Here is a 12,612-nt window from a genome sequence, read left to right on the forward strand (position 1 = left end):
TTGGCATTATTCACTCCTGCACGGGTATGGTATTAATGACTAGAACCCTTGATTTGCTGAGAGTTCTCTACAACCCAGATGACCTGTTCCCAACTTTAGGCATCTAAAATACTGTTTAAATCATTCTCCTTAATCCTGTGGATAGACTGTAGGGAATGACTGGGACTCTGCTTTCTTGTTCTAGCTGTTAGGGCTCGCTGTAGGCTGGTTCAGCCTGAGCACTGGTGACCATGGGGTGAAAGCCCTGTCTTTCCCATGCTCTGGACTACCTGGAAAGGGCTTACCAGGAGGCCCACAGCAGAGGATGTGGCTGGAGATTAATCTTGTCTCCTCTCAGTTGGGAGTGGGTTTCATGCTCCGTGTCTCTACAACGGGTGGATTGCCTGCACTAGGCTCAGTCTGTTGAGGGCCCAGCTGGGGGAGCGATGTCTTACAAGGCAGAAGGCTTTAGCCGGATTCAGTTGGCCTTGATGATCTCCATTCCAATGTTTAATTCCTTTGCTGTTTCCAGCACTTTCCACAAGTTTCTGCAGTGTGCCAGCTGCTATTGGCCCCTGCTGAGTGTTCTGTCGTGGTGAGGTGGCCCATAGCTGGCCTCAACTGGATGCCCATGGTCTCCCTTGTCTCCTGGTCCCAGGGCTAAGGGAGAGGCATGGAAGTTGCTGCTGTATAGTAACTATCCAGCTTTGTCTTCTCTCTTTCAGGCTCCTGCAGGCGAGTCGGGAACAGGAAATACCAGGCGTGAACCCCCCTATTCTCCTTGTAACCAGCAGGTGAGAGTGTCCCAGGGGAAGCAATGTGGGAAGAGGCAGGGAGCATGCTTCCAGGGCAGGGTGGTACCAGGGCAAAGGGAGCTCAGAATCATTTCCATCCTTGAGGTGAAGGAGTGTCAATCACAGGAGGAACTAGAGAACTGGGGAAGAGCTCTGGTCTTTCAGAATATCTCAGAGACCCAGCAGTATAATTAACTAGTCATAAACTCAGTGGAAAGTTATTGCTCTGAGGGGTAATGAGCAGGGCAGTGCCTAGAGTGACTGCAGAATAGGAGTTGTATCTTTTGAGAAGTGGCCTCAGCAATGCCTTTTCCAGAGACTATTTAATTTTGGCAATACCAGAAGAAATTGAGAAGTCAGGATATGGAGAATCATCCCAGGTCTATAAACCAGAACCATCCCAGGTCTGTAAACCAGAGCCTTCCTGGGTCTGTTAGGCAGGAGAACCATCCCAGGTCTGTAAACCAGGAGAACCATCCCAGGTCTGTAAACCAGGAGAACCATCCCAGGTCTGTAAGCCAGGAGAACCATCCCAGGTCTGTAAGCCAGGAGAACCATCCCAGGTCTGTAAGCCAGGAGAACCATCCCAGGTCTGTAAGCCAGGAGAACCATCCCAGGTCTGTAAACCAGAACCATCCCAGGTCTGTAAACCAGAGCCTTCCCGGGTCTGTTAGGCAGGAGAACCATCCCAGGTCTGTAAACCAGGAGAACCATCCCAGGTCTGTAAACCAGGAGAACCATCCCAGGTCTGTAAGCCAGGGACTCCGTCTGTAGAACCATCCCAGGTCTGTAAGCCAGGAGAACCATCCCAGGTCTGTAAGCCAGGAGAACCATCCCAGGTCTGTAAGCCAGGAGAACCATCCCAGGTCTGTAAGCCAGGAGAACCATCCCAGGTCTGTAAGCCAGGAGAACCATCCCAGGTCTGTAAGCCAGGAGAACCATCCCAGGTGTGTAAGCCAGGAGAACCATCCCAGGTCTGTAAGCCAGGAGAACCATCCCAGGTCTGTAAGCCAGGAGAACCATCCCAGGTCTGTAAGCCAGGAGAACCATCCCAGGTTTGTAAGCCAGGAGAACCATCCCAGGTCTGTAAGCCAGGAGAACCATCTCAGGTCTGTCAAATAGTGCTGCTCAGTCTCCCAGAGGCCCCTGGTTCCAGTTCCCCACATCAGATGTTGGGGAGGATCCTGCAGCAGTCAGAGATGAACCTCCCCTTAGGGAGTATTTTCTAGCACTCTTTGGTACGAGGCCAGCTTTCACTCTGAAATGGGAAGTTTCTGTATTCCTGGTAATTTGGATTTTATGGTGGGTTTGGTAAGCATTACCTGTTCTCACAAGCCATTCTTGGTTCTCATTTCAACTCTGTTCTCTTTTAAATTGTCCCAAGTGTCTGCTTTCACTTCTCATCCTGGGGCAGGAGGTTCCACTGATCACTTCAGCCTTTGGAAGGTCAATATTCTTAGATAGAATGTTTTAAATTTTCCCTTCAGAGTCAATACGTGTTCCTGTTTTTTCTGCTGGGGGCTTTGCTCTCCCTCCTTAGTCATCCTGTGTCTGCAGCATTCCTGGGGAGTGCAGCTGCTCTCCAGCTGTGCTCCCACTGGCTCTGGCATTTCCCCTGGATTTTTCTGTCTAGAAGGAACCGAGTGGGGATGATTCTCCTCATTCTACAATAAAAAGAGATTCTAGATATTAATTTGCTGCTGGAGCGGGGCCAGAGAAAGGCAATGGAGCTTGTGCAGGGCCTGGAGCCCAAGTGTGGTGAGGAGCGGCTGAGGGACCTGGGGGAGTTTAGTGTGGAGAAGGCTCAGGGGGACCTTATCACTCCCTACAAGTGCCTGACAGGAGCATGAAGCCAGGAGGGGGTGGGCTCTGCTCCCAAGGAACAAGGGATGGGACAAGAGGAGACAGCCTCAAGCTGCGCCAGGGGAGCTTTAGACTGGAGATTAGGGACAATTTCTTCACCAAAAGGATTATCAAGCCCTGGAACAGGCTGCCCAGGGCAGTGATGGAGTCACTGCCCCTGGAAGTGTTTAAAAGATGCGTAGATATGGCACTTAGGGACATGGTTTAGTGGTAGCTTTGGCCTTGCAAGGTTAATAGTTGAACTCAATGATCTTAAAGGTCTTTTCCAACCTGAGTCTGTGATTCAATATCTTCAGCTCTCACATGAAAATGAGGCCCAAATCCCAAAGGGTGGCCATGCAGCTGCTCATAGAACAATCTATGGAGGATGGTCTGGTCTAAAAGCACAGTCTGAGCAGGTCCAATTAGATGAGGTTACTCAAGGCCATGAGCAGTTCAGTTTTGAACACCTCTGGAGATGGGAATTCTGCATCTTTCTGAGTGCCAGCTCCATTGTGATTTTTTGGTGTTTGGATGGAATGTTCATCATTCCAGTTTGTTGTAGGCAACTCTCCTAGTACCCTGATGCTTCTGTTTATCAGTGTTTTGACATTGGAAGCTCAGTGCCAGTGTCCTTGCCCCATCTAATGCCATCTGTTCTTCTAAGCCATGGTGGGCTTTGCTCAGTGATAAATTGTCTTTACAGCCCAGTGGCTTGTCATTATCCCGTTCCTGTGGCAACGGTGACAGCTTTGTCTCTCGCAGAAGTCACTGCTCTGACATTGAAAACTTCCCAGGTTCCCTCTGACCTCCATGGCTCTTGAGAAGAATCAACAAGGTCTCACTGATGCATTCTATGGAGTTAAGAGCACCCAGGACCAGTTTTTTGTGCGTGCAGGCATTTTCTCTCCGATTTTAGGCTGGATGTCTCAAATTCCAGTTATGTAGTACTTGCTGTACTTTGTTCCATCACTTCAGGGGTTTTGTATCATGAATTCTCTGTGGCTTGAGCAAAGTATTTAATGATCTAATAGCCAATTTCATGATTTTGTCCTACGTTTTAGCCCTCTGAAGCCATCAGCAGGTTTGCTCCCTGCTGCCATTCCTGAGTCTGTGTCTCACTTCCAGAGCCTTTTTCCTTGATCTGTGTCTGTTGTGAATTAGTGCTGCTGACAGTTGTTCTGAAGAAGCCTTGGTGTCCAGTGCTGAGCCCTTAGTCATGCCAGTGGCATTCTCAGCCCCACACTTTCTACATCAGCTTTCTGTCACATTTACATGATTTAGTATTTTCTGGATCAGAGCCTTATGCAGCAGCCTCCCGTGTGTCAGGTAAAGCTGCATCTGGTGGACTTAGTTCTCTGGACAATGAATGATACACAAAATGGAACAGGTCCAACAGATAATACTGAGGGACACAGGGCACTCGCCAGCCATGGGCCTTGGACATTTGGTGGGGACTCAGGAGACTTGCGCTTCACACTTGCTCTGGAGTAGAAGTTCCAAGGAATTGCATCTCTAATTCTCTGCCGCCATCTATTTTTAATGTCAGTTCTTTGATTTTGACATCTTGTCCTCCAGCCAGAACTTAGAGGCGTAGTTCCGAGCCCTGTGGGATCCTGCGGGAAGTGGGCTGACTGAGGGAGGCTGGTGTCCTGACGGTCTTGCCTGGCCTTGAGCTGTGGCAGCTTCCAGGCGAGGGGAGGAAGGGGATGTCTGAGGGGTCCGTGTGTGCAAGCCGAGGAGGGCCTTTCTCCACGGCAGGGAGCTGCGTGGGGCGCTGCCAGCTCCGGGAACGCGGTGCTGGGCGGGGAAGGGCGCCGGTCTCACGCGGAAATCCCGGTCTCTTCGTTCTCTCTCCCGGTCTCTCCCCCGACGATCCTCCCTGGCATTGCCCCTCTCCAGACGCCTGCAGCCCCTCGGCCTGCTCACCTGGCAGGCAGGGAGACCCGCTTTGTAAGTGCTGCTGGTGTGCAGTGTGCGCTGCTGCTCCGTGCTGCTCCCACCCGGCACCGCTGCCCGTGGCCCTTCCCGGCGCCGTGTTCCCCCCTCCCGGGCTTGGTGCTCGGGCGGCCGCTGGGGCCCCAGGGGCTGTTCCCTGCTGGCCACGGCTGAGGTGGCATCTCCGAGCGCTTCCTGGCAGCGTGGAGGCTTCTTGGTGGCTTTGCTCGAGCTCGGTAGCAAGCGCAGAGGGCAGGGATGCAAACGAGAGCTGGAGCAGGGAAGGGGAAGCTGGGGGTCAGTGCTTGCAGATGTGCAGAGAGCTGTTGTGCCTTCTCACATAGCAGATGAAGCTCTTGTGGGTGGGCTCTGGACTGCTCCCCACTTGAAGAAGGAGGTATAGTGGGGGTTAGTGTGAAGCTTGGGGGCTTTTCCCTCTATGGGGCAGGGAAGGGGTTGGAGTTTTGTATTTCTGCTTGTATGGAGCAGGCTAAACTAAAAGGTTTCCAGTTTGAAAATTCCAGATTTACACCAGTATTTCTGTTTCCAGGCTTCCATTAACTTCATTACATCGCAGGATGACAGTAAATCTGTAAGTACATCTGCCATGAGACCTCCTTATAGTGTCCCTGTCCATCGTCCAGCACATTTGAGCTTGTCTCTTCCTTCCCTGTGTGCTCGGTTCCAGCCCTGCAAGTCTTCACTGTTGGCTCCTATTCTGTCTTCCTTCAGTTCTCTGCTATACCTCAAGTTTGCACAAGTGCACCACATCCTAAATACCATAAACTTGAAAACTTGATGCAACTGTTTTTGCAGCTTTTATTCCTGTTTACCCTTGCAGCTTTCACTCATGTTTTTTTCCTGGCTTAGTCAATTCCTGCTTTTATTCTCTTTAGTACTGGATGTTTTCCTCACTTCCACACGGCATCCAACAGTGATGACATCTAGGTCAGAGCTCAGACTCTCGTCTCTGCTCTTATGTCTGCATTTCTAACTGCAGCCCTAGATGGGCCTCAGTTCATTTTCCTCCCCAGCTTTTCCAGTACCCATTCCTGGCTGATGTTTCCCTACTGCATCTTCCATTCATGACACTTAGATTCTGCAAGCTTTGACATACTCGTGTCATACCCCTCTGACCCTTGTAGCTGCTACTTGTATGACAGATTCTTCCTTGTGTCCTGGCCTTCTCTATGACCCACTGGTCCTGTTCTCACTCTGACTTGTCTGAACTTCTTTGCCTGTCCAGAGTACTTACACCAGAGTCATTGGTTGGTGTTTGCTTCAGTAGCTCTCCCTCTTGAGCTGAGGTGCATGGGTTTGTCTTATTCACTTGCATGGCAGTCATCTTGCTGCCCTAACTGCTCATTTCTCTCTCCCCCATCCTCTCCCTCTCTCTCCTGCCCTCCTCCTCTGGCTCTGCCGCGCTGTGGGGCACTGACACGAGCAGACCAAGCCAGGCGTCATTCAGCCTCTTTCCCGAGTGCGACAAAATGCTGCCTCACATAATTCGGAGGACGGGGACAGCCCCAATCCCTTCCAGCAACCTGAGCTGTGCTTCAGTATCCAGAACTCTGTAAGTGGCCTGAATTCCTCCTTGCTGAGCGGTGTCCATCTGCCCCTGGTTGCTAAAGTGCCACTTCTCTGGGCGGGTAGGTGACTTGGTCATTTAAAGATGACATGCTCTAGCTAAGGCTGGTCCTGTTTATCCATCACTCTGGATGCCCTGGGTAAGAACTTGTTACAGGTAGAATGTTGTGGCTGCCCCATCCCTGGCAGTGTTCAAGGATGGGGCTTTCAGCAACCTGGTCTCTAGTGGAAGGTGTCCCTGCCCCTGGCAGGGGTTGGAACTGGATGAGCTTTAAGGTCATTTCCAACCCAAACCATTCCATGGTTCTATGATTCTGTGATTTCTCTAAGAAGGATGTCACCAGTCTGTGTCTTCACTTCCCTGTTCAAGAAGTTAGCAAACTGTAGCAAAGAAGTTGAAACTGTATCGTGACTGAAATCCCCAGAGCAGATAGGGATTTAGATCATTATTTATGAGGTGTTGCCTTCTGCATCTTTCAGGCCCTTTATCTATCATGTCTTGCATCTCAGAGCAGGAGCTGAGATCGGCTTGCTGATAGTAATTTTTATGATTTGCAAAATGATTGGAAAGTTTCGTGTCCCCTGGGCTGTATGTTGATTGGTAAGAGTCTCAGGTATTTTGGTCTTTGTCATGACCGAAGACTGTATACCTGCAGTACAGCCCTTCTCTTTTCATGTAAGCTTGTATGACATGAGATCAAATCAGAGACCTGATTTGCAGACAAACAGCTATATACACCCATGTAATGGGTCAGGATTCACATATTTACAATCTCTTCTGATCTGGATGTGCTGTTGTTAGCCTATGCAGAATGGAACATCATCAAACAACATAATTTTGCCTCAGTCCCGGACACAGAAAAATGACAAACACCTGAAACTGAGTTAGTGCAGCCAAAGGGATTGAAGAAATGAAGCAACTAAAGGGGGTTTCCTTTCTAGTAGAAAGGAAGGTGGTGGTGTCATTTACTCCCTACTCCCATTCATGTCTGTGGTGCTTTGAGCAGGTCATCCCAACTCTTCCTCCCTGAATGTGATAGGAGAAATCACAGGGAAGATAAGAGAGGAAGAGCCCAGTAAAGACAAGCAACAAGAGGGTCCTCTTGGACTGTATTAGATGTTTCTGAGTAAGTGGAATTCTGTGAAGGGAAAATTTGAGATCAAAAGCAGATCTTCTCCAGATTAGAGATCCCTGAGTGAGCTGCCACTGATTCCATCAGGCACATGCTAGTTGAATTGGGTGGAAATCCTCAAGGACTGTGACAACAGTGTGGCCCCTTGACCAAGAGATCAGTCACAACATTCTGGTCATGTCAGTGAGGATCTGTACCACCAAAAGTATCATTCCACCACCCAAGAAGTAAATCAGGTCTGTGATACCTGTGCTGCTGTGTATAGCATGTATACAATATGCTGCTTGTGTTTCTGCAGGAGCTGTCTCTTACATACTCCACTCTTCAGGCTTTGCAGGCCGAGGGTTGTGCTGTTTCCCCTTTTTTTTTTTTTTATAATACCTGTGGTTATCCTTACCTTCTGTCTTTGCCCTTGTAGCAGAAGCCACCTTCACCACCCTCTCCAGATGAGATCCCCTTCAATGTCAAGCAAGCATACAAGACCTTTGCAGCAGTGCCCTTGTCGCACCCTCTCCTCGAGACGCAGGTAACTCGTGCTGGCTGGGCCTGTTAAACCAGCAGTGGTACAAACTGTTTGTATGGTGTTTGTACACCAGCAGTGGTATGTACTGTTTGTACAGTGTTTGTACACCAGCAGCGGTACAAACTGCTTCTATGGCGTTTGTACACCAGCAGTGGTATGAACTGTTCGTACACCAGCAGCACTACAAACTGTTTGTACAGTGTTTGTACACTAGCAGTGGTACAAACTGTTTGTATGGTGTTTGTACACCAGCAGTGGTATGTACTGTTTGTACAGTGTTTGTACACCAGCAGCAGTACAAACTGTTTGTATGGCGTTTGTACACCAGCAGTGGTATGTACTGTTTGTACAGTGTTTGTACACCAGCAGTGGTACAAACTGTTTGTATGGCGTTTGTACAACAGCAGCGGTACAAACTGTTTGTATGGTTTTTGTACAACAGCAGCAGTACATACTGTTTGTACAGTGTTTGTACACCAGCAGCAGTACAAACTGTTTGTACAGTGTTTGTACACCAGCAGCAGTACAAACTGTTTGTACAGTGTTTGTACACCAGCAGTGGTATGTACTGTTTGTACAGTGTTTGTACACCAGCAGTGGTACAAACTGTTTGTATGGTTTTTGTACAACAGCAGCGGTACATACTGTTTGTACAGTGTTTGTACACCAGCAGCAGTACAAACTGCTTGTATGGCGTTTGTACACCAGCAGTGGTATGAACTGTTTGTACACCAGCAGCACTACAAACTGTTTGTACAGTGTTTGTACACTAGCAGTGGTACAAACTGTTTGTACAGTGTTTGTACACCAGCAGTGGTACAAACTGTTTGTACGGCGTTTGTACACCAGCAGTAATACAAACTGTACACTGTGCACCAGCAGTGATAAACTGTTTGTACCCTGTTTGGACACCAGCAGCAGAACAAACTGTTTGTACACCAGCAGCAATACGAACGATTTGTACACTGTACACCAGCAGTGGTACAAACTGTTTGTATGGCGTTTGTACACCAGCAGTGGTATGAACTATTTGTACAGTGTTTGTACACCAGCAGCAGTACTAACTGTACACTGTTCGTACACCAGCAGTGGTACAAACTGTTTGTATGGCGTTTGTACACCAGCAGTGGTATGAACTATTTGTACAGTGTTTGTACACCAGCAGCAGTACTAACGGTACAGTGTTTGTACACCAGCAGTGGTACAAACTGTTTGTATGGTGTTTGTACACCAGCAGTGGTATGAACTATTTGTACAGTGTTTGTACACCAGCAGCAGTACTAACTGTACACTGTTTGTACACCAGCAGTGGTACAAACTGTTTGTATGGTGTTTGTACACCAGCAGTGGTATGAACTATTTGTACAGTGTTTGTACACCAGCAGCAGTACTAACTGTACAGTGTTTGTACACCAGCAGTGGTACAAACTGTTTGTATGGTGTTTGTACACCAGCAGTGGTATGAACTATTTGTAAGTGTTCGTACACCAGCAGCGGTACAAACTGTTTGTACACCAGCAGTGGTACAAACTGGGTGTGCGGTATTTGTACACCAGCAGTGGTACAAACTTTGTACAGTGTTTGTACACCAGCAGCAGTACAAACTGTTTGTACACCAGCAGCGGTACTGTTTGTACAGTGTTTGTACACCAGCAGCGGTACTGTTTGTACAGTGTTTGTATACCAGCAGTGGTACAAACTGTGAATCACAGAACCACAGAATCATAGAATAGTTAGGGTTGGAAAGGACCTTAAGATCGTCAAGTTCCAACCCCCCTGCCATGGGCAGGGACACCTCGCTCTAAACCATATTACCCAAGGCCTTGTCCAACCTGGCTTTGAACACTGCCAGGGATGGAGCATTCACAACCTCCTTGGGCAACCTATTCCAGTGCCTCACCACCCTCACAGGAAAGAATTCCCTCCTTAGATCCAATCTAAACTTCCCTGTTTCAGTTTGAACCCATTACCCCTTGTCCTATCACTACAGTCCCTAATGAAGAGTCCATCCCCAGCACCCCTATATGCCCCCTTCAGATACTGGAAGGCTGCTATGAGGTCTCCACGCAGCCTTCTCTTCTCCAGGCTGAACAGTCCCAACTTTCTCAGCCTATCTTCATATGGGAGGTGCTCCAGTCCCCTGATCAATCTCATGGCCCTCCTCTGGACTTGTTCCAACAGATCCATGTCCTTTTTATGTTGAGGACACCAGAACTGCACACAATACTCCAAGTGAGGTCTCACGAGAGCAGAGTAGAAGGGCAGGATCACCTCCTTCGACCTGCTGGTCACACTCCTTTTGGTGCAGCCCACGATACGGTTGCTTTCTGGGCTGCAAGCGCACACTGCTGGCTCATGTTCATTTTCTCATTGACCAGCACCCCCAAGTCCTTCTCCGCAGGGCTGCTCTGAATCTCTTCTCTGCCCAACTGTACCGTGTTTGTACACCAGCAGTGGTACAAAAAAGTGCATGAGCACTGCAGGTAAGCAAGGGAGATGTGAGAACAGGAAGGAGGTAATGATCTGGCTCCTCTCATGAAGGAGGGACATGTGGAGGGCCCCTTGTTCCTCTTGCGGATGGTCACCCTGCAGAGTCCTGTCCATAAACATATCAAGTCCTGAAAGCTCACTGAACTTTGCGTTGCTGTTATTCTCCCCGGACACTGGGATGCTGTAGAGTAATCATGCTGTTGTGAGAAAAAGAAACTCTGAACTTCCAGAGTCCAGGGCAAGGCTGAACCTATTCTGAGGAATTTTTCCTTAGAGCTTAACTTAATTGGAACTGTTCCTTCTTCCCTTCATGTATTTGAATCATGGAACCATTCAGAATAGACAAGGCATCTGGAGGTCATCTGCATTGGTCCCCTGTGCAAAACAGGGCAAAAGGCCCAGTCCACTGGAGCCTTGAATTTCCAAGAATGGAGATTCTGAGGCCGCTATGGACAGCCTCTTCCAGTGTGTGACCATCTCTGCTGCGAAGAGGGTTCTTTCTATGTTTTATCAGACTTTCTTTTACCACGATCTGTGTCTCTCCTCCTTTTCCTGGGCATCTGTGAGGGTTCTTGTCTCCATTCAGTGAAGTGGGAGGTACCATTTCTTCTGATAAATACAGATTTTTTTTCATACTTGAAGATGTTTTCATTTCTTAGAAGTAAATTTTTGATAGTTGCATCTTTGATTTAAAGTCTAAGCCTCCTCCATCTCAAGCTGAGCTCTCTGCTCCCGTTCTTCTCCTGTTCCTCCAGCTTTTTCATTTTTTGCTCTTTTAAAAGTTTTTGCCTCTTGTTTCACAGAGTCCCAGACTGGTTTGTGTTGCAGGGACCTTAAAGTCATCCAGTTCCAACCCCCTGCCACAAGCAGGGACACCTTCCACTAGAGCAGCTTGCTCCAAGTCCCTGTGTCCAACCTGGCCTTGAGCACTGCCAGGGATGGGGCAGCCACAGCTTCTCTGGGCACCCTGTGCCAGCTCCTCAGCACCCTCACAGGGGAAAACTTCTGCCTAAGAGCTCATTTCTATCTTTCCTCCATTAGTTTAAAGCCATTCTGTTTAAACCCATTTAAAACCACTCTGTTTAGCCTTTTATTTAATGTAAATCCTTATAACTCAAAATAGGCCATGTCTTGTGTTAATTCTGGGGCTGTTTTGTGAAGCAGTCCCATCATGTCTGGACTGCTCCTGTTCATGTGGCATTGGTGACACTTGGCTGGAGGGCAGGAGTGGTGGTAGGAAACTTTCTGTTTAGAACATGCCCTTTTCTCTGTGTCCTTAGGAACTGCCTGGTCAGACCAGCTCAGAGAATCCCAAAGCTGCCCTGGAGGTGAGTTCTGGTGGCTGGAGCTGGCGAGAGGATGGGGACTTGCAGAGGATTCAGGCTTTTGGGACAGTGGCTGCAGGAACAGGAGGACAGCATGTGTGCATGCTGTCAGGGAAGGCTGGGGAGGAGGAAGAGGAGGCTGTGGAGGACATGGCAAGGGGTGATGGGGGTGGTTTGGCTCAGTCACTGTGGCAGTGCTGGTGTGGTTCTCATAGGTGACCACGCAGAGCCCCAGCGGCCTGCCCAGCCCTGAGCAGAGGTCCTTCCGCGAGAGGCAGAAGTACTTTGAAATTGAGGTGAAGCAGCAGCAGCTGGACAAACCTCCCAAGCGTGTCTCCTTGGTGGGAGAGGATGACCTGAAGAAAATGAAAGAAGAGGAAGGTATGTTGGAATGTGCAAGGACATTTGGCCTGTTCAGGGAATCCCTTCTCCATAGAAGACACGAGAGAGCACCCACACCAGAAATCCAGCACTTCCAAAAGCTGGATATAAAGCTGTTATTCACAAGGCCTGGTACTAGCTTGAAGTAAGTGGATGTGAAGGAGTTTTTGGATGCTGCACTGTTGCTGTGAGAACTGGTGCAAGTCCTGTGGTGTCAGAGCTTCCTCTCCTTAGTAAAACCCTCAATAACATTTTTAAAAGCTACTACAAATGATGATGATTCTTTGTAAGCTGCTGGGGCTGATGTGCAGCAACAGGGGCTGCCCATGGCACCCTTCCATAGTATCTGACAGCAGAGCTTTTATTGCTCAGTGTGCTGCTCTGATTTTGCACAGGGCTTGCAACAGGAGGGAAAATTACTGCTACAGTTTTTGGTGTACATTCATCCTGCTTGAGAGTTGTTTTAAAAGGTGATGAGGAACAATCTTAAGTGGGAAAAAGGGCTTTTGCTGAAATGCTCTTATGTTCAATAGGAAAATGCAGGTGGAACTGGACTCCTGGGTTTGAGGCTTCTGACTCTGTTGCTTGCAAAGATTCTTGCAGAATTTCTTAGGTAAATT

General features: G+C 48.7%; 1 protein-coding gene across 36 annotated transcripts in view; it reads left to right on the forward strand.

The window, feature by feature from the left end:
• Positions 1 to 12,612, forward strand: part of SCRIB (scribble planar cell polarity protein) — a 101,166-nt gene that overhangs the window by 72,795 nt on the left and 15,759 nt on the right. For 12 of the 36 annotated variants that reach the window (XM_061353900.1, XM_061353860.1, XM_061353868.1 and 9 more), the window contains 7 exons: positions 705 to 773; positions 4,518 to 4,568; positions 5,104 to 5,145; positions 6,001 to 6,126; positions 7,692 to 7,799; positions 11,567 to 11,614; positions 11,827 to 11,992. In XM_061353900.1, the coding sequence (XP_061209884.1) occupies positions 705 to 773; positions 4,518 to 4,568; positions 5,104 to 5,145; positions 6,001 to 6,126; positions 7,692 to 7,799; positions 11,567 to 11,614; positions 11,827 to 11,992 (610 nt within the window). The remainder of the gene's footprint in view (positions 1 to 704; positions 774 to 4,517; positions 4,569 to 5,103; positions 5,146 to 6,000; positions 6,127 to 7,691; positions 7,800 to 11,566; positions 11,615 to 11,826; positions 11,993 to 12,612) is intronic. The other 24 variants (XM_061353867.1, XM_061353873.1, XM_061353880.1 and 21 more) reach the window with 16 other exon arrangements.

Source organism: Neopsephotus bourkii, unplaced genomic scaffold, assembly GCF_033783945.1.
Source record: "Neopsephotus bourkii isolate Nb327-2 ecotype Australia unplaced genomic scaffold, CSIRO-AGI_Nbou_v1 NB_705, whole genome shotgun sequence".
NCBI classification, from domain to species: Eukaryota; Metazoa; Chordata; class Aves; order Psittaciformes; family Psittacidae; genus Neopsephotus; species Neopsephotus bourkii.